Here is a 23,341-nt window from a genome sequence, read left to right as displayed (position 1 = left end):
ATGTATTTAGTAGAGGATAGAGCACTGGGGGTCATCACCTTGGCTTGGAAAAGGCAGTAGCTCTGGGAGTGGCTCTGTAAGTTCAGGGTCAAGATCAAGTCGATCTGTAAGCTCACCGTCAAGTTAACAGTAAATTTTTAAAATGCCTCAATGTCAGAAGCAAAAGATTTTGGAGAAGTAGGACAGAGAAGATCCAATAATTCTAAATCAAGTTCAAGTGGGTGGAAAGAGAGTCTAATTATCAGAGAAAAATCAAGTTACAAGGAGGTGGGTGTGATTCCAAGAAAGTTAGTGGCATGTTCCCAAAAGCATTTATAAGATATAATTGATGTGAGATGCAGTATCCAATCATATCCAGGGAACTCTATCAAAGGCAAAGTGATAGGAAATATCAAGAACAGAGCTAAGTTTTCAAAAATACAGAAGCAGGAATAAAATGGTAAAGCAAAATCCAGCCAATCTATGGGCTGGACCCTTCTGCTTCTGAATTCTAGAGGAAGGATATAATCTCAGAATAAAAATAAGTCATTTAAGTGGAATAAATACAGCTTTATTTTTTTAAAGGTATTGTTATACTTAATTTCCCAATTTTCATTGTAGATTGTTGAAAATTTCACTATGGACCTATATATGACGAATACCTAAGGACACTTTGCTTGGAGACAATTAGTTCTGTCAATAGTACCAACTTGAGTGATAGCCTGGGATGCCATCTCGAAAGACCCTGGAGTCCTTAAAAGGGTTTATTTCTATGCAGTCAAATCTAAGTTAAGTTTCCAGTCAACCATCCCTGGCTTTGGCACTCTTTAGTCCGTGGCAAGTGGGCCAGTCTTAGCCCAAGGAAAAGGCTAACTCTGAGTAGAAATTCAAAACATTTGTATCCTTTTTTGACTCAGCAGCACAGACTCTCCATGGGAATCCTGAATTCAGTGCATGGCTCAGAAATTTGTAGTTTTATGTCTAAGGAAACAAATGTCCATACAAATTTACGGACAAACTATTGCTTATAAAATTCCCTTATAATTGTCTGTGAGGTCTGTAGAGATATTCCCTCTTTCATCACTAATATCAGTAATTTGTGTCTTCTACTCTTATTTCTCCCTTAATCTGCCTAGGAGTTTATCGATGTTACTGATCTTTTCAAAAAACCGTTTCGTTTCATTGAATTTTTTTTCTATTATTGTCTTTCCTCAGTTTCAATGATTTCTGCTTTTTATATTTATGATTTCCTTTCTTCCGATGCTTTCATTTTAATTTGCTTTTCTTTGTCTAGGACTTTAATATGGAAATTTAGATCATGGTTTTGAGATTTTCTTCTTTTCTAAAATAAACCATTAATGTTAGAAATTTCCCTCTGAGTACTGCTTTAGCACCATCACACAAATTTTGAATGTTTTAATTTTTATTTAGTTCAAATTATTTAATTAAATTTGAGTCTTCTTTGAAACATAAACTGTGTAGAACTGTGCTGTTTAATTTCCAAATACTTGTACTTTTTTAAGATATCTCTTCATTACTAGTTTTTAGGTTAATTCTGTTAAGGTCAGAGACTAGACATTGCACTATGTCAATCATTTTAATTTCTTAAGAATTATTTTATGGTCTTTTCTGGTCAATTTTTATGGGTTCTTGAAAAGCCTGTGTGTTCTTCTATTGTTGAATAGAGTGTTTTATAAATGTCAATTTAGTCAAGTTCATTGTTAGTGCTACGCAGTTTTTTTATATCACTGACAATTTTCTGCCTACTTTTGTCAATTATTGAGAAAAGGGTGTGGAAATCTCAAAGTATAATTGTGATTCTACTTTTGATTTCTTCTTTTCTATCTTTTTTTGCTTCATGAAATTTGAAGTTCTGTTATTGGGTTATGTAGATGTTTAAGATTGTTATGTATCTTTGATAAGTTGAAAACTTTATCATTGTAACACGGTCTCTATCATTCCTAGTAATATTATTTGATCTGAAATTTACTTTGATATTCATATAACAACTCCAGTAAGTCCTTTGATTAGTGTTTGCATTGTGTGTCCTTTTCTGTCCTTTTACTTTATATTTATCTATATCATCATATTCAAACTTATAGAGTTCCTTATAAACAGCATATAATTGGGTAATATTTATTTTTGTTCTTTTTAATCCAGCATGGCTGTCTCTTTAAATTGATACAATTTATACTTAATACCATTTCCATTTAGTGCAAGTATTGTTTAGTTTGGAACTATGTTATTTTTTTATAATTTTCTATTTATCTTTTTTTATCCCTTTTTTCTTATTTCTGAATTACTTTGTGTTTTATTCATTTTATTTTAGTATTCCATTTTTATTGATCTATTGGGTTGTTTGCTATATTTCTTTGTACAGTGTTTTTTAGCAATTGCTTTCTAGATTAAAATATACATATCTAAAATTTCACAATTTCCCTACAGTTACTATCTTATCACTTCAAGTGACTATAAAAACCTTATAGTCATATAGATTCCTTTCCTCCTTTTGCTTTAATTGTAATATGGGATACATCTATATACATGGAGAAACTTCTCAGACAGCATTATAATTTTTAATAGTCGCATGTATTTTAAAGACCTAGAATAAGAAAAATAATCTATTACATTTCCCAAATTATTTATCAATTCTGTTCTTCTTCACTCACTCATTCTTGAGTTTACAAGTTTTCTTTTAGTATAATTTCTTTTCTTTTTTCTGAAGAACATCTTTCAGCATTTTTTAGAACAAGTTTCCTGTCAATCAGTTCATTGTTTCCCCTCATATGAAAATTCCTTTATTTCAGTCATTTTTTTGAAGATATTTTCACTGGATGTAGAATTCTGGATTATGATTATACTGCCTTCTGGTCTCCATGATTTCTGATGAAAAATCTGAAGTTGTTAAAGCCATTGCTCCCTATACTTAGTCATTTTTCTCAGCTGCTTCAAGATGTTTTCCTTTATCTTTTGTTTTTACCAGATTATGATGTATCTAGGAATGATTATATTTGAGTTTAACCATAATGGGTTTTGCACAACTTCTTGTTTTTCATCAAGTATGGGATGTCTTAGACCATTATTTCTTCAAAACTTTTTCTGTATCAGTTTTTTCCCCATCTCAGATTCCAATGGCACAAATGTTACACATCTACATATTGTTCTGTAGGTCCCTATTATAACCATTTATTTTCAATCTTTTTCTCACGCTTCTTCAGTTTGGATAATTTTTACTAATCCATATTCAGTTTAATGGCTCTTCATCTATCATCTCCATTCTTTTATTAAGTCCATACAGTGATTCTCTTCTTTCAGATATTATATATTTTTTCAACTCTAAATTCTCCATTTTATTATTTTTATAAGTTCTACTTCTTATTTAAGATGGCTTTTTTCTATTTGTTTCAAGAGCTTCCACCCTTCCTTCATTGAACATGGTCCTGGTAGCTGCTTTGAAGACTGTCTATAAATTTTTGTCCTGTCCAATTTCTGAATTTAATGTAATTGAAATGTATTTATTGCACTAGTGTTTATAACATTTGTTATTGGTTTTTGGTAAATTATAAAATTTAAGGGGATTCCTTTCACCACTATATAATTAAAATTTTAATTAGAAATAACTTCTGTATTTTATCAAACTATTCTTCAATATCTATTAAAAGGTCATAAAATGCCTTTACAAATGTTAATATAAGCTATTATATTGGGGGGTTTTTATGATATTGAATTACACTTGCATTCCTGAAATAGTTTTGTTTTTACATGGTGTATTACTCTTTTGACACTTTGCTGAATTCTATTTGTTAATATTTTGTTTATAACTCTGAATCTATATCAATAAATGTTATTTCTTGCTAGTTATATTTTTTCAATGTTTTATAGGTTTTGATATTGACACTATATTGTTTTATGAAATGAGTTATGAGAATTTTTTAAATTTCTATGGTCCTTCATCTTTTCATACATGTTAATTTAATGAGATTACTTACCTTCTTATTTCTTTTCTAGCTTTGGGATTATTCCCCTTTTTGTTTAATACCTTACATAAAACAATACTTATAAATCTATGTTAATGGACACACAATGTGTAAAGATGTAATTTGTGACAATAACAAAGACAGAAAAAGATATAACAGAACAAAAATCTGTATACTACTGAAACAAAATTAGTATTAATTAAAACTTTGTTACCATTTTAATTCTAAAATAATATACAGAAAAAGAAACAAGAAAAAATCAAAAGTTGCCCAGTGGAAATCAATTAATCACAATTAAAGTGAATAACAAATATTTATGAGGAACTGATATGTATCATATAAAAACAAATAACAAATGGTAGAAATAAATCCCTCTGTAACTGTAATTATTTTAAAAGCACATGGACTAAACTGCCCAATTATAGGGCAAAGATTAGCAGAATTATTAAAAATACATGATGCCAGGGGCACCTGGGTAGCTCAGTGGGTTAAAGCCTCTGCCTTTGGCTCAGGTCATCATCCCAGGGTCCTGGAATCAAACCCCACATCAGGTTTTCCACTCTGCAGGTAGCCTGCTTCCCTCTCTCTCTGCCTGCCTCTCTGCCTACTTGTGATCTCTGTCTGTCAAATAAATAAACAAAATCTTTAAAAAAAAATGCATGATGCCAGAATGGATTTAAAAAGAACCTTCCTGTATAGGCTGTCAATAAGAGACTCATTTTAGATTCAAAGTCACAAATAGGTTAAAGTAAAAGGATGGAAAAGATATTCCATGCAAATAGTAACCAATAAAAGCTGAGGTGGCTATAATAGTATCAGACAAAGTAGAACTGAAGGCAAAAATTGTTATGAGGGACAAAGAAAGACATTATATATTGATAAAAGTGTCAAAGCATCAAAAAGACATAATAATTTCAAATATAAATGCATCCAACAACAGAGACCAAAAAATATAGGAAGTGAAACTGACAAAAATGAAGGGAGGAAAAGATCTAAAATAATACTTGGATACATGAATACACCATTTTCAGTAATGAATAGAACAACTAAACAGAAGATAAATGAGAAAATAGAGGACTTGAACAATACTATGAATCAACTAATCCCATCAGACATATATAGAACACCCCATCCAACAACAGCAGAAAAAACCTTTTTCTCAAGTGTACATGGAATATTCTATGGGATAGATCATATTCAAATTAAGCATTAAAATTTTTAAATATCAATATTCAAAGGCTCTTCTCCAAAATGAAATGAAACTAGGAATCAATGACAAAAGAATACTGTAAATTCATAAATATGTGGAAATTAACCACCACAGTCACAATTAATCAACCAACAGATCAAAGAAGAAATTACAAATGAAATTAGAAAATACTTTGAGGGGAGTGAAATGAAAACTTACCAAAATTCATGGGTACAGCAAATGTAGTGCTCTGACAGAAGTTTATAACTACAAATGCCTGCATTTAAAAGGAAGAAAGATCCCAAATCAATAACCTAACTCCAGATCTTAAGGAACTAGAAAGGAAGAACAAACAACCTAAACTATCAAAAGAAAGAAAATAGTAGGGGCGCCTGGGTGGCCCAGTCATTAAGCATCTGTGTTCAGCTCAGGTCTTGATCCCAGGGTCCTGGGATTGAGCCCTCCATCAGGCTACCTGCTCAGTGGGGAAACTGCTTCTGCATCTCCCTCACCCTGCTATTCTGCCTGTTTGTGTGCTCTCTCTCCCTCTCTCTCTCTCTCTCTCTTTCTCTGTTAAATAAATAAATAAATAAATCTTTAAAAAAAGAAAGAAAACAGTAAAGATTAAAATGGACATAAACAAAATAGAGAATAGAGGAAAACAAAAACAAGAAAATCCAGACCTCATGGCTTCACTGACAAATTTTACCAGTGATATTTGAAGAATGAACATGGATTCATATTTGAAGAATGAACATGGATTCTAATCAAACTCCTACAAAATAGAAGACGTGGGAACACTCTGTAACTCATTCTATGAGACCAGCATCATCCAGATATCAATACCAGATAATGACATTACAAGAAAAGACAAGTATAAACCAATATTACTTATAAATATAGATGCAGAAATCCTCAGCAAAATACTAGAAAACTAAATATAATATTACAGTATACACCATGCCCAAGTGAGATTTATCATAGGAATGCAAAGATGGTTCAATATGTAAAAATCAACCATGTATTGGATCTCGTTAATAGAATTAAGGTAAGAAAACCCCAAGATATCTCAATTGATGCAAAAAAAAAAAAAAAAGCATTTGGCAAAATCTATCACTCTTTTATGATAAAAACACTCAACAAACTAGAAATAGAAGGAAACTTCTTCAACATGATAAAAAACATTTATGAAAAACCCACAGCTAACATCCTACTTAATTGTGAAAGAATGAAAGATTTTCTTTTCTGATCAGGAAAAAGGTAAGATGGCTGTGTTTACTACTTCTATTCAACACTGTTAGAAATTGTATATAGACACTTAAGCAAGAAAAGAAATAAAAGGCAAAAGGAAACTGGGAAAGAAAAAGTAAAATTATCTTTATTCAATGGCATGACGTCGTAAACAGAAAATCCCAAGGAACCCTACACACAAAACTAGATCTAATAAATGAATTCAGCAAAGTTGTAGGATACAAGATTAACACATGAAAAGCAGTTATAGTTCTACATACTAGCAATGAACTGTCCATAAAGGAAATTAAAAAAAAAAAAAGATTCTATTTACAACAGTATAAAAAACTCAACAAATAAAAGCACTAGCCATAAAAAAGAATAAAGTACTAAAACATGCTACAAAATGGATGAACATCAAAACCAGTGTTATTAAAAGAAGCCAGGAACCTATTGTATGATTCCATTTTTACGAAATATTCTGATTAGTTAAATTCATAGAGACAAAAAACAGATTAGAGATTTTCAGGGGCTGGGGGACGGGACAACGGGGAATGACTGCCTAATGAGTAGTAGTTACCTTTTGGAATGATGAAATGTTTTAAAACTACAAAAAAAGTAATGATTGTGTGAGTGCCTGGGTGGCTCAGTGGGTTAAGCCGCTGCCTTTGGCTCAGGTCATGATCTCAGGGTCCTGGGATCGAGCCCCACATCTGGCTCTCTGCTCAGCAGGGAGCCTGCTTCCCTCTCTCTCTCTCTCTGCCTGCCTCTCTGTCTACTTGTGATCTCTGTCTGTCAAATAAATAAATAAAATCTTAAAAAGAAAAAAAAGTAATGGTCGTGTAATATTGTGAAAGTACTAAATACCACAGGACTGTAAACTTTTCAATGACTAATTTCACGTTATATAAGTTTTATCTTAATAAGAAATAATGCATGAAACACTAAAGGCATTATCATCATTATCATTACTATGGAAAATAATGATTCCCAAATTTCACTTTAAAAAAAAAAAAAACTTATGAGAGGAAGAAAATAAGTAGACTAAAATGTAAAACTAGATGGTTTAATTTGGATAATATGTTCTTGTCTTCTCTGTTTTCTCTTTCAGATTATGTCTGGCCACTACCTAGATATTTGTGCCCCGTCTGGATTTCTTTGGATGTTTTATTTTCTACAGCGTCCATCATGCACCTCTGCGCTATCTCGCTGGATCGGTATGTAGCAATACGTAATCCTATTGAGCATAGCCGTTTCAATTCGCGGACTAAGGCCATCATGAAGATTGCTATTGTTTGGGCAATTTCGATAGGTAAATAACTTTCTTGGCCATTAGAATTGCAGCGGCTATGCTCAATACTTTCGGATTATGTACTGTGAACAACGTACAGACGTCGACTGGTAACATTTGCGTTTAATCGGGATTCTATTTAAGAATTATTCTTAACCTATATATCTGATATTTAGGTTAACAATAATTAAAGAAATGTAATGTATATTAATATATAAATATAAAGTTTCTATTTATGCTGTTAAATTATTTTATACATTAGTATGCCAATGAATTCTGCAACACAGATACATAATCTTTGAGATATTTAAAACTAGTTAAAGACAAAGATATATGGTCTAAATTTTTTGAATATAGCATTAAAATCTTCCAAAAGATAAATCTATCGCAAAATATTAATCTTAATGTTTTTATTCTAATTTCACATTTTCTTGAGTGGAAAAATCAATAGTGTCACATGAATCCTCACGAAGTAAACATGTCAAAATTTATGCTGTTAATTGACTTAGAATATATTACTTTTCCTCTGTTTTAAAATATCTTCTTAGATTCTGCTTATACAAAAAGAGAGAGAAATCCATTTTTTAAAGATCTGGGGGAAGTTGAAGGGAGAGAAATGATCATCTTATTGCTTATGATTGAGATATTGCTTATGATTGAGATATGCCTTAATAATGCTAATATTCAAGTCACAAAATTTAACCAATTGGACTGTAAGGGCTTTTACAATCTTTTTTTTTTTTTTTCCTTTTGTTTCCTCCTCTTCCAGTTGGAACTTACATTTAGTGTCTCATTAAATGATCCCTCCTCAGAGTTATGTTTCTATAAAAGGTTCTGGTACAGTTTAGAACAAGATCAAGATATCTATACAGTCTTCATTGAAATCTACTAAGGATTTCAACTCTGGGATTATTGATAAAATAAATTTAAGTTTTAAGATTGTTCTGTCACACACACACAAACAACATACACCTTTGGATAAAAAGCAATAAAACTTCTCCCAGAAAAAAAGTGAATCTATTTACACAATTTGACCTACATATTTAAGGGCTCACAGAGTTCACTTCCTCCACTCCAAAGAGCTCATCTTAAAAGATACCAGTTCTTACGATGCTTACAAAGAAAATATACAGCTAAATTAAATTAGAGTATTAGGGGCATCAGCTTCTAATAATGACAGATGGGCAATCTGCAATGATGTTTGTGTTAAAGACAACAAAAAAGTATGGAAAAATACTATTAACATTGAGAAGCTAATAAGATAGTGGAGGGTCGAGAAAAAGACAGAAATCTAGGAAGAATGACTATGACTTTTGGGTCACTTTTTTTTTTTTAAAGATTTTATTTATTTATTTGAGAGAGAGACAGTGAGAGAGAGCATGAGCGAGGAGAAGGTCAGAGGGAGAAGCAGACTCCCCATGGAGCTGGGAGCCCGATGCGGGACTCGATCCCGGGACCCGGGGATCATGACCTGAGCCGAAGGCAGTCGTCCAACCAACTGAGCCACCCAGGCGTCCCTGGGTCACTTTTGACAAGGATGCATTTCCTAACCTGAAGATGTGACTGAATGTTGAGAAGTTCATTTCATATTCTCACAAGCAAAAAAGGTCTAAAGCAGGAATACAGAGTATGGCAAAGGGTTGACCAACTTGAGCTTATTTTTTGGATGCCAAAGACCTGTACCCTAGAAATAAAGATGGACTAGGCTTAAACCACTCTTGACATGGAAGTCAGGCCAGGATTAAGTTATGTGTGTAACCAATAAATATCTGAAGCCTGAAAATTGGCTTAAGGTGATTTCATATTTTTCAAGTTTTTGATTTCTCTTATGTAAACAAAAAATCACTGTACACTTCAAATTATTTCTTGTAGTAATTTTCAATTCCAGTAGCTAGAGTACAGTGATAAACAGTTATATGAAAAGACAAAACGGCATGAATCGGATATAATAAAAGGTAACACAAACTCACTGACACTCAAGGTAGTGGAATTAGTAAACATAGACTTTAAAGAAGTATTTGTATTCTGCATATGAAAATTATGAGCTGAATTTAAATATTTCAGCAAGAAAATACAAACTACAAACAGGGACGTGTAAGATTTGAGAAGAACCTGGAAAATCTGGAGCTTAGGCATAACACAAATCCAAAGGCAGTTTAGACATAACTAAAAAGAGCATTACTGGAGGTCGATTAGAAGAAACAGTGATGAACAAAGCAAGGAGAATTGGAAGGATACAAAGGAGAGAGAAAAGAGTAAGAACAAACATACAACGTGGGTGGTGCAGTAGGTTAAGTCTCCAACTCTTGGTTTCAGCTCAAATCGTGATTTCAGTCATGAGATCAAACCCTGCATCAGGCTCCACACTCAGCATGGAGTCTGCTTAATTTTCTCTCTCCCTCCCCTCCATGCCTGTGCTCTCAATCTCTCTAAAAAAAATAAATAAATTTTAAAAACAAAATAAAGAGAGAAGACTTAAAGGTGAGAAAAGAATGGCAGAAAGGCAATATTTGAAGAAATAATGGCTTTTGGAATTAAGATGCTGATTCTCACATTGAAAGAGCTCAACCTCAAGCAGAATGAATAAGAAAAAATCAACATTGAACCCCTCATAACAACATTACAGAAAAAAAAATCAATTTTAAAGAGGAAAAATAAAGAGATAATCTTCAATAGAATTATGATAAGATGAATGAATATTTTCTCAACAGCAATGAAAACTAGATGTTGAAATGACAGTGTCAATGTGCTGATAAAAAGTTCATGCTAAATTAAAACCATATACTCAGCAAAATTATACGTCAGGAATTGAAGTGAAATGAAGACTATCTGGCAAACAAAAGTCAGGAGAACAAGACAAAATCAGACTCCTACTTAAGGAAATCCTAAAGGATGTTCTTAAAACGAAGGAAAATGGCCACAGATGGAAGATAGAAGGTACAAGAAACAGAACAATGAAAATGATACATGTTGAATTATTGTGTTGTGATAATGAAACAAATGAATAATGAAACAAATGTAACATTGTGTGTCAACTATACTCATTTTTTAAAAAAAGAATCACTGAAAAAAATGAATAACTGAAAAAATGGTAAACATATGGTTAAAGAAAAGCATTGGCTGTATAAAACAAATGTAATTATGTCTTCTGAAGCTCAGAATATTTATGGAACTAAAATTCGCAAAACAATAGCGTATAAGTAAGCAGGTTGGAAGTAAGCTTTTTTCATTGTCCAGGAAAAAGATAAAAATGATATTTAATATTAAGCTTTGATGAATAAGGTATAACTTGTATATTCAAAGGCAGTCACTAATAGAAAAGGAATGTTTAACTTCCAAATTTAGAGGAATATTATAGAATAACAAAGCAAATCCAATAGGGGGCAGTAAAGGGTAGCAAATGTAACACAGGTCAGGTGGGAAAATATAAAAACAATACTAAGATGGTGGAATTGAAACCAAATGTATCAGTAATTACACTAATTGCAAACGGAACTCAATATTCTAAGATTGTCAGACAGGATTTGAAAAAATAATCCAACTGTGTGTTTATAAGAGGCATATATAAAGTATAAGAAGGGTGAGAATTAAAAATAGGTACTCCAGGGGTGCCTGGGTGGCTTTAAAGCCTCTGTCTTCGGCTCAGGTCATGATCTCGGGGTCCTGGGACTTCAGCTCAGGTCGTGATCTCGGGGTCCTGGGATCGAGCCCCACATCAGCTCTCTGCTCAGCAGGGAGCCTGCTTCCCTCTCTCTCTCTCTCTGCTTGCCTCTCTGCCTACTTGTGATCTCTGTCAAATAAATAAATAAAATCTTTAAAAAAAATAGGTACTCCACATGAACAGTAATAGAAAAATTGTGTAGCTATATTAATAATCTGACAGAAGACTTTTCAGCAAAAAAAAAATTTTAAAGAAAGTTTAATTCATAATGAGAAAAGATTTAATTCATCTGAAAGACATTGTGTAATGAACTTATATGTGTATAATAATATGGGTTCAACATTACTAAATCAAAAATGGACAGAGCAATAAAACAGACAAATCTACAATTATGGTGTGAAATTTTAACAAACCTTTTTCAATAATTGTATTAGAACAATGAAAAAGGCAGAACTCATTAACAAGTGAAAAATGTATATTCCCATCATTTGAACAAGAAATATTTATCAAAATTGACCATGTAATTTGGCTATAAATCAATTCTCAATAGATTTCAAAGTGTTTGAATCATAAAGTACATATTCTTTGGCTGAAATTCAAATGAGATATAAATGTTTATCAAAAGATAACTAGAAAATCTCCATTTATTTGGAAATTAAGAAATTACTTTCCAACAAACTTGACTCAGTAGATTTAAAATCCATTGATAATTCTTCCTAAATCATTTATTGTTATGTGATTATAGAATGATAATTTTTCTTATTTTATCATTCTTTCTTCCTTTCTAGTTAGCATTACACTATAAGGAAAAGTTTTCCTTCCCACTCTTTGTCATTTATTTATTCATATTGGTAAAAACTTTTTAATTCTTTTGAAATCAATAAAACTTGGTATTGGTATACTTAATTATTTTGATGCTCAAAATTGTCCTAGATTATTTTATGAGAAGTCCTTTTAATATGTACGATCAGTTTTTGAGCACTTACTTTCTGGAATGAATTATGCCAAATTCACCTTTTACTTTCCATGCTCCAGTTCTGAAATCAGTCCTCTCCTATAAAGAATCTTTGTTCTTTTTAGTGGTTAGTTGTCAATTTTTGCCATTCTAAATGGTGTAAGGTGTTATCTCAATGTGGTTTTGATTTGAATTTCCCTGATAGGTAATGATGATGACCACTTTTTCATGTGTCTGTTAGCCATTTGTATGTCTTCCTTGGAGACGTGTCTGCTTGTATCTTCTGCCCATTTTTTGACTCGATTATCTGTTTTTTCGGAAAACACTGCATTTAAAAGCCAATTTTTTTCTACTTTTTACACCCACTAGTACTACACTGGTTAGATACATCATAATTTATTTAACCAACCTCATGTGTGGTATGAGCCTTTGAAGTTGTTTCTAATATTTTGCAAAAATAATCATTTGCATACCACTCTGCATACCTCTCACTCTGTATATGTTTCATACTTTTGGAAATTTAATTTCAACAAAAATTCCTAACAGAAATTTCTAATTTAGCAAGAGGTTAATGTATAGATAACGATTAGTAAAGGGTTGAACATTTCTTCATTCCTACTAGCAATGTAAGAGAGCCTGTTTCCCTGAAGCCTTGCTAAAAGGTACATCTTTAAACTTCAATTTGCATCTACTTTGTCATAAAAGAAGTTGAGCTTGTTTTCATACATTTAAGTGCCATTGCTAAATTAGTTTTCTGCAAAATGTACCTTTTGGTCATTTTTCTGTTTTTTAACCTATTTCTTTCTTAATTTCAATAGCTCTTGATACATCACAGAAAAAAACATATGTTATAAATGAAAATATTTTTTCTGTGTTTACTATTCGCTATGCATCTGGTGCTTCTGCCATGCAGAATTGTTCTTTTTTTGCAGCTCATTTTGTCAGTCAGATTCCATTTCTATATTGAATGATTATTATAAATTCTTGCCCCACACTCAGGTAAGACAGTAAATCACACATATTTACGTCATTTTTCACATTCAGATCTCTGTTCCTTTTGGAGTTCATTTTTGTATGCGGTGAGATATGCATTCAATTTTATCTTCTTCCAAATAATCACTCAGCTGCCTCATGCTGTTTATTTAAAAAGTTTATGTAGGGGCGCCTGGGTGGCTCAGTGGGTTAAGCCGCTGCCTTCGGCTCAGGTCATGATCCCAGGTCCTGGGTTCGAGCCCGGCATCGGGCTTTCTGCTCAGCAGGGAGCCTGCTTCCTCCTCTCTCTCTGCCTGCCTCTCTGCTTACTTGTGATTTCTCTCTGTCAAATAAATAAATAAAATCTTTTTTAAAAAAATAAATAAATAAAAATAAAAAGTTTATGTAGTCTGTAATTTGCAATGCCACCTTTATAATATATTAAATTTTCTTCCACATCTGAGCCTATTTCTGAAGTTTACATTGTATTCCAATAGTGTGTCTATTCCTGTACCAATTCCCCCACTGTATTAATTATGAGAATTTCATAACTAATTTTGTCATCTGATATGATTCATTTTCACTCATAACTCTTATCTTTTAGAGCTGGGAATGTTTCGTTTTCCATATGAGCTTTAACATTATCTTTCTTAGTCCCATTTTAAAATCCTGTCTGTATTTTGATTGGGGTCTCTTTAAATTTATAAAATAATCTAGAAAGAGGTTAACTGAATTCTAAAAAGATACTTTCTCTAATCTACATACTAACTTAAATAATGTCCAGTCTCTCTCCTAGGCTTTATAGCCAAGCTTACATTTGGTCACACTCATGTTTTCCTTGTTGCCATTTACAAGTCATCTCATAAGAATTTTGTAGCTCTGTCACTCTATTGAAGCCATTCTTTATAAGTTCATTAGTGACTCTATCAATATTTATTGTCCTGGAAATTAAAATTGAGAACAGTTTATTTATGTATGGATTTATTTAAAAGACAAGAAACCTATTATATGCTTACATAAATAACATAGCTCTATGAAAAATCACTGCATTTTCCCAAAAAAAATGAAGTTAGTGAAGAGCGACTTTTTTTAGACTTTTAAAAATCTGTTTATTATCTGGCTTAATAGAAGACAGAAAGCTTCTCATCTCTGCTTCTGCAATCTAATCTGTCCCAATGAGTTGCTTCGGTTGAATTCTGTGAAAAAAATATATATATCTTCAGATAGGTAGCCTCAATATAGGAAGGTATTTTAATAATGTTTTCAGATAATAGTGGACATTTTCTTTGAGACTCACTAAAATCCAGCAAGTTTTTTTTTTCTTAAATTCAGTTGCAATATGTAATTGGAAACCATATCACTGATTTTTTTCATATGCCGTTACATTAAAATCCACTAATCTGTCTTTTGCTTTGACATTTTAACCATGCATTATCTTGTAACATCAAGCGTGGGTCATTCAGAAAATATTGGTTCCCGTGAGTTATGCAGATTTCCCAAATGTTAATACAGTATCAAAAAAATCACATGCATTAATAATCCCTACCAATCTTGTCAGAAATGTCTCTAAATATTAGAGAAGTGTCAAACTCCCAGGGGTGTGTACAAGTTTTCCAAAGTTCCAATATTCACTGGCAAGCTCAAATTTTATCATTAACAATAAATATCATCTGTCTTTATCCTTGACCTGTCAGGTTCAACACATCCATTTTTAAGAACAAGTCTGCCAGATAATTCACGTATGAATAATGCCCGTGTGTCTGGCAGTCATTCTTTCAAGGAAAAATGTTATTCCATGGGAAAAGCATCTAGTGCCTCCTCCAGCTCTAACAACTGCATAAGTGCTTTTCCTCAAAGTAACAACCTTATATCAGTATGCTGCAGAAGTGCTCTATGTATACTTCCATTTAATCACATAGATTATTAAAAGAGTCAAATTTAGTAAAATTAATATTTGTTACTACTTCACTAAGGCCTTTCTTGGGTAAAACTGGCCTTTTTTCCTTGAATGTGTGTGGTAGTGAACAAAACAATGATTACCTATACAATTTGGTGTCGCTAGCCTGATTCATGCTAAGACACCAGCAATTTTACCCACTATTATTTTGCACCATCGCTAAGAATGTAAACACAGGAAAAAAACAACAAATAACACAGTAAGATTATTACAGAAATAGTTTTGATTTCACAATACTATTTTCAAAGGGTCTTAGAGATGCCCAGATATCCATAGGCCACACCTTCTAAATTAACATATAATGTATTATTTGTTTCAGGGATACATGCCTGTGATTCTTCAGTCTTACACAATTCACAACACTCACCATACCACATACCCTCCCCAATGTCCATCACCCCACCACCCCATCCCTTCCACTCCCTTCTCTCCAGCAACCCTCAGTTTGCTTCTTGAGATTAAGATTCTCTTATGGTTTGTCTCCCTCTCTGGTTTCATCTTGTTTCATTTTTCCCTCCCTTCCTCTATGATCCTCTGTCTTGTTTCTCAAATTCCTCAAATCTATGAGATATGATAATTGTCCCTCTCTGATCGACTTATTTCACTTAGCATAATAGCCTCTAGTTCCATCCATATCGTTGCAAATGGCAAGATTTCATTTTTGATGGCTGCATAGTATTCCATTATAGATACATACACCACAACTTCTTTATCCATTCATCTGCTGATGGACATCTAGGCTCTTTCCATAGTTTGGCCATTGTGGACATTGCTGCTATAAACATGGGTGTGCACCTGCCCCTTTGGATCACTGCATTTGTATCTTTGGGGTAAATACCCAGTAGGGCAATTGCTGGGTTGTAGGGTAGCTCTATTTTCAACTTTTTGAGGAATCCTCCATACTGTTTTCTGGAGTGGCTTCACCAGCTTGCATTGATGGGACACACTTTTTAAGAGCTGTGTTTCCAACTTTAGCTTCCTCTGTGGCATCTGAAACTGTTGACAATGCTTTCTCATAATTCTCTCTTCCTCTGCAAGTTATGACATCATTTTTCTCAGATTTTCTTCACTCTTATCGTTCTGTCTGCTCTTATTTATTGTCTTCATTTCCTGCTTTACTCTCACTCTTCTCCAAGAGTCTATTCTTTCCAGTTGCTTATACAGTTTTCCTGGTTTAATCATCCACAGAAAGAAACTAAAATCTATCTACTGATGACTCTCAAGTACACATTTCTATCCAGATTATATCCAGATCTCTAGTTTTGGATATATAGGGATATAGAGATGAATGTTGGATATGTATCTCAAATGCCATCTTGTCAAGTTGCTCTCAAAACCTTCCCCTACCTCCAATTTTTCTTCCTCCCACATATTTGTTTCTCAGGTGAACAGCAACAGGATCTCCCATTGACCCAAAAAGGAACCTGACAATCATTTAGAATTCTCTTTCTCCCCATGGCAAATCAACACAAACTCTCCTCAATATTCGTTAATATTTCTCCTTAATATTTTTCACATTCCAGTCCCTCCATTTCCTCATTTGCTTTGTTAATTTAAGACTTTATTGTTTTTTATTTAAATTCAATTTAGTTAACATATAGTATATTATTACTTAGTAGAATTTAGTGATTTATTAGTTGCATATAATACCCAGTGCTCATTCCATCAAGTGCCCTCCTTAATACCCACCACCTAGTAACCCCATCTCCCCATCCATTGAACCTTTATTGTTTATCATTTGTGCATCCACACCTCCACTCCTACCTCTGTAAAAGGAATGGTATTCACTATATCCAAGACACATCTTCATGTCCTTAAGTGAGCCAGGTACACCCATGACAACAAGAACAATAGTTCTTCTCCAAATCTCCGTGTTCAATTATTCAGAGAATTCCTTCAAACATTTTTTTAACTTTTTTTTTTTTCAATTCATTTTCTCCCGCTTTCTTTATTTTCTGCCTTGATTTTTTTTTTTTAACCATCGTGGTTTCATATGTTGGCTCACCCTTCTCCTTTGGCCAGGGCCATTTTCCATTGCCACATGAAATTCTCTACCATATTAGTGACTTAGTTATTTCAATACCCAGTAAGGTACTGCCTTAAGGAATTTTATCCACCTTCATAACTCACTAGTAGCCATGGTTCACAAATTCAACCCATGCCCTCAGAATATCTGCTCTATCTCATCCGGCAACATCTTAAATATAATTTTCATCTCAGGTCAGTGGTTCTGACCTATGTCTATGAATAAAATTCATATTATCTATAAACTTTAAAACTATTTAAAAATTTTAAGTGTAACATGTACAGTGATATACGCAAATCTTCAGTGCATAGCTTGTTGAATTTTTACAGATGTATATGCCACTGTAATGAACACCAGGAAAAGTTATAGAACATTCGACATATCCAGAGAATTATCTATTGCCCCTTTCTGTAATCTCCTATGGGTAACCGATATTCTGACTTCCATAACCACAGATCAGTTTTGCCTGTTTGGAGCATCATATAAATGAAAGCACATAATATGTACTCTTTCAGTCTGATTTCTTTCAGTCAATATTGTATCTATATGACCCCTCCATGTCATTGCATTTATCAGTAGTTAGTTCTTTTCCATTGTCACATAATGTTCCATTATATACACATTTAAAAAACGAATTTACCTTGTTAATGTTGGTTAGCATTTGGTTTGTTTCCAGTGTTAGGCTATTATAAAGTTGCAAAGAACCTGAGTGTCCATGGTTGTTGTTGTTGTTTTTTAAGATTTTATTTTTTTATTTGACAGAGAGAGAGAGAGAGAGAGAGATCACAAGTAGGCAGAGCAGCAGGCAGAGAGAGAAGGGGAAGCAGGCTTCCCGCTGAGCAGAGAGCCCAATGCGGGGCTCCATCCCAGGACTCTGGGATCATGACCTGAGCTGAAGGCAGAGGCTCAACACACTGAGCCACCCAGGCGCCCCGTGTCCATGGTTTTTGATGGATAAAAAAATTCCTTTCTGCTGTTCTTTTACCCAAAAGAGAAATCTGAGGATCACTTTAGACTTGCTCAGTACACACTGTCAAATATGTTTCCAAATTGGCTGTGTCCATTCATGAAACCATCCACAATATGAGAGATGAAAGAAATGTAAGGTGAGAAATGTAAGAAAAAAAATAAAGTTTTTGCTAAAATTAATATTGTCAGTCTTAATTGTGGGCACATAATTTCTATCAGGGTCAGGAAGTAAATATTTTAGGATTTGTGGACCACATGTGATCTCTGTTACATATGTTTTTAACAACCTTTTAAAATGTAAACTAAGAGGTGCCTGGGTGGCTCAGAAGGTCAAGCATCTGCCTTTGGCTCAGGACGTGATCTCCAGATCCTGGGACTGAGCGCCACTTTGTGCTCCCAGCTTTGAAGGGAGCCTTCTCCCTCTCCCCCTGCTTGTGCTCTCTCTTTCAAATGAATAATTAATTAATTAATTAATTAAAATAAATAAACTGTAAAATAATTCTAAGTAGACATAAATACAGGCTGGCTGTAGGCCAGATTGGACCTATGAGTCACAGTTTGCCAAACTCTCGTCCTAATAATTAAATTGTGTTCTGGTAAGTATGTAGTTGCGATCTCATTTTAGTATTTATTTATTTAATCATTCATTCATTTATCTATTTATTTAATAGCACTAATCAATGTTGAATAATATTTCTTATGTTTTTTATGTATTTGGATGGCTTCTTTTATATCCTTTGTGATGTATCTTTTCTACCCATTTGCCTATTTCAATTTATCTTTTAAAAATTAATTTCCAGAGGTCTTTTTTACATTCTAAATGAATCCGTTGCTGAATATATATATTCAGAATATTTTCTCCCAGCCTCTGCCTAGCTTTTTACTCTTTTAATGAAGTTTACTTTGTAAGTGTTTACTTTAGTAGCCAGAGATTTTTATATCCAGTTTAAGAAAAAAAATTTTTATCCGAAGCTCAAGAGGATAAACCCCTCTGGTTTTGCTTTGTTTTTTCATAATTGCTTGATGATCTCAGCTTTCACTTTTAGGTCTAATAGCCATCTCACCTTAATTCTTGTAGGGGTTGAATTTTTTCCCCATGTAAATATCTAATAGATTCAACACCACTTATTTATCTTTTTTAAAGATTTAATTTATTTATTTGACAGAGAAGAGAGACAGAGAGAGAGAGGGAACACCAGAAGGGGGAGTGGTGGGGGAGAAGGAGGCTTCCCACAGAGCAGGGAGCCTGATGTGGGACTCGATCCCAGGACCCTGAGATCATGACCTAAGCTGAAGGCAGACGGTCAGCAACTGAGCCACCCCGGCGCCTCCAACACCACTTATTAAAAATATTGTTCTCAGGGTGACTGGGTGGCTCAGTTGGTTAAGCATCTGCCTTTAGCTGAGGTCATAATCTCAGGGTCCTAGGATTAAGCCCCACATCAAGCTCCCTGCTCAGCAGGGAGTCTGCTTGTCCCTCTCCCTGCGCCCCTAACCCTACTTGTGCTTTCTCTCTCTCTCAAATAAAATCTTTTTAAAAAGTAAAAAGTAAAGATTATTCTCATCCACTAAATTAGAATGGAATCATTCTCATAAGCCAGGTGAACTTATGTACATTGTTTCTACTGGCCTATCTGTTCTGTTCTATTGGTCCAGTATTCTTTCCTTGTACCAATACTAGAATGTCCTAATTACTGTAGCTTCATACTAAGTCTTGATATCGAGAGGAGTAAGTCTTTTATTGTGCTCTTTGTCAAAACTATCCAGCCTATTTTAAGGCTTTTTCATTTCCATATGAGATTTAAATTACCTTGTCAATCTTCCAAATAAAACATACTGTTTTTTAAATCAAGATTACATTGAATCTATAAACCAGTTAGGTGAGAATTGAAGTTTTAACAATATTCTGACTTCCAGAATATTCCTCCATTTACTTAGGCTATCTTTAATGGCTTTGTTATGTTTTGTAGTTTTTGTTTAGAAGTACCTTTGTTAGATTTATCCCTATGTGTTTAATTTCCTACAATGCTATTATAAATAGTATTGGTATTTTAAAACTTTATTTCCACATGTTTGTTGCTAGTATATAGAAATACATTTGCTTTTTTCTGAATTTACTCTGTAACAGGGCGGCTGTTTACATTATTTAGCAACAGTTTCATTGGAATTTTTTTTTACATATCCAGTAATTTTATAGTGACAAATTTATTTCGTCTTCTCTTAATACATTCTTTAATTTCTTGTTCTTGCTTAATTGCACTGATAAAGCTTGGAAAATAATGTTTTCTAACAGAAATGGAGGTAATGGACATTTTTTTCTTTTTCCTGAGTGGAATAGTGGAAAAGTGTTCAATATTTCAACATTAAGAATGATGTTTGTTAGTTGTAGATTTCGTGAAACACCTCTTATCAGATTTTTTAAAAAGATTTTATTTATTTATTTATTTATTTATTTATTTGACAGAGAGAGAAAGAGAACATAAGCAAGGGGAGTAACAGGCAGAGGTAGAAGCAGACTCCCCATGGAGCAAGGAGCCTGATGTGGGGCTTGACCACTGAGTACATTAGCTGTGGGCTTGTTACCTATGGTCTTTATTATATTGAGATACATTCCTTCTCTACACAATTTGTTGAGAGTTTTTATCATGAAAGAATGTTGAATTCTGTAAAATGCTTTTTCTGCATTTTTTCTTTTATCTCTATTGGGATGATCATATGATTTTTACCTTTCATTCTATTAATGTGTCATAATACACTAATTAATTTGCATATGTTAAAGTATTTTTGCATACCAAGGATAAACCCTATATGATCATGGTGTGTGTTCCTTTTATTGTGCTGTTGACTTTAGTTTGCTAGTATATTGTTGAGGATTTTTTCATATATATTCATCAAAGCTATTGATCTGTAGTTTTCTTTTCCTGTAATGTTCTTATATGGCTTTGGTATCAAGGTAATGCTAGCCTCATAACATAAGTTTGGAAGTGGTCCTCCTTTCAAGTTTTTGGAAGCAATTGAGAAAGATTGGGAGGATAAAAACAATACAAGAACAAAAAGTCTAGCTTGTCTGGTATAAATACTGCTATTTGGTTTTTTTTCGACACTCATTTTTGTGAATAATGCTTCTCCACCCCATCACTTTGTATATGCTGGTGTCTTTATGTCTAAAATGAGTCCCTTATAGGCAGCACATAGATGGGCCTTGTTTTTTTAATCCATTCTGACACCGTATGTCTTTTGAGTGTTTAGTCCATTTACATTCAGAGTAATTATCGATAGGTATGTATTTATTGCCATTTTATTACTTGTTTTGTCATTGTTTCTGGAGATTTTTCCTGATCCTTTCTTGTCTTTGTCACTTCAGCTCTCTCCTTTCCACTCAAAGAGACCCCTTTAATATTTCTTGCAGGGCTAGTTTAGTGGTCACAAACTCCTTTAGTTCCTGTTTTTCTGGGAAACACTTTTATTTTTCCTTCTATTCTGAATGATAGCCTTGCTGGATAAAGGATTCTTGGATGCAAATTTTTCCCATTCAGCATTTTGAATAATATATCATGCCATTCCCTTCTGGCTTGTCAAGTTTCTGTTGGGAAATCTCCAGCTAGCTTTATGAGTTTCCCCTTGTAAGTTAAGGACTTCTTTCATGTTGCTGCTTTCAAGAGTTTTCGGTATCATTTAGTTTTGTAAATGTAATTACAATATGTCTTGGTGTGGAACTGCTTCCATTGATTTTGATTGGAGCTCTCTGTGACTCCTGGATCTGGATATCTGTTTTATTCTTCTTTTTCTGTTGTTTTGGGTCCCTTCTGTGTCCCTTGCAACTTCATATAATTTTATAAGCAGTTTGTCAATTTCTGAAAAATAAGGCATCTAGGATTTTTATAAGAATTGCATTAAATCTGTAAAAAAATTTGTAATTTTCATCTTAACAATATCAAGTCTTCCAATTCATAAACACCGGATATCTTTCCATGTATTTAGAATTCCTTATATTCTTTAATTTCTTTAATAAAATTTTTTGCAGTTTTCAATGTACCAGTCTTATACTTCTTTTATTAAATTTATTCCTAGATATTATATTATTTTAAAATGTTAATGAAATTGGGATTGTTTTATTTTATTTACAAAGTGTCCATTGCTATTATATACCACTTCAAATGATTAGTTTATATAGATCATAATTTGAAGTCCTGAAGTTTTGCCAAAATCTCATTTTCTAGTACAAGATCATGTAATGGTCAAATAAAGAAGGTCTTCTCTTAAACTCTGAATGCCTTGCATTTCTTTTTCTTACCTAAATGCTTTACTTAAAACCTCTGATATAATATTAATAGAAGTAGTAAAAAGCATACTTGTGTTGTTCTGATCTTATGAGAAAAGTTTTCAGTTTTTCAGAATGAGGTATGATGTAAGCTATAGATGGTGTGTAAGTGTTCTAAGATTAAGGAGTTCCTCTTTTATATCTTATATGTTGACTGTTTTATTGTGAAAATGCATTGAATTTCTGTCTTTTAATTTATTAATATGGTATGTTGTATTAATTGATTTTCATATGCTGACACAACCTTGCATTCCTTGGGTAAATCCCACTTGGTCATGATATATAATAATTTCTATATATTATTGGACTTAGTTGACTAGTATGTTGCTGAGAATTTTCGTACCTATATTAGAAAAAGTATGTATTTGTGGGTTTCTTCTTGTACGAGTTCTTTGTCTGTTTTTAGTATCAGGGTAATCCTGACCTCATAAAATTAGGTGGGAAATTATCTTTCCTTCTATTTTTTTGGAAGAGTGTTTGAATGATTGGTGTTAATTCTTCTCTAGACATTTGATAAAATTAACCAATGAAGTCATCTGGGCCTGGGTGTACTTAGACAGAAGGGTTTTTTTTTTTATGTTTTTATTTAAATTCCAGTTAGTTAACATACAGTGTTATATTACTTAGAGGTGTACAGTCTAGTGACTCAACACCCAGTGCTCATCACAATAAGTGGCCTCCTTAATCCCCATTACCTCTTTCACCCTTTACCCCGCCCACCTCCCTTCTGATAACCATCAATTTGTTCTCTATACTTAAGAGTCTGTTTCTTGGTTTTTCTCTCTCTTACCCCCCATGTTTGTTTATTTTGTTT

At 33.2% G+C, this 23,341-nt stretch overlaps 1 protein-coding gene across 1 annotated transcript in view; it reads left to right on the top strand.

Moving 5' to 3' along the window:
• The window catches only part of HTR2C (5-hydroxytryptamine receptor 2C), a 295,033-nt gene that overhangs the window by 210,131 nt on the left and 61,561 nt on the right, over positions 1–23,341 (top strand). Inside the window, exon 5 of the mRNA XM_047716648.1 lies at positions 7,487–7,687. Within this exon, the coding sequence (XP_047572604.1) occupies positions 7,487–7,687 (201 nt within the window). The remainder of the gene's footprint in view (positions 1–7,486; positions 7,688–23,341) is intronic.

The sequence above is a fragment of the Lutra lutra genome, chromosome X (genome assembly GCF_902655055.1).
Source record: "Lutra lutra chromosome X, mLutLut1.2, whole genome shotgun sequence".
NCBI classification, from domain to species: Eukaryota; Metazoa; Chordata; class Mammalia; order Carnivora; family Mustelidae; genus Lutra; species Lutra lutra.
This window is presented reverse-complemented; position numbering and strand designations above follow the sequence as displayed.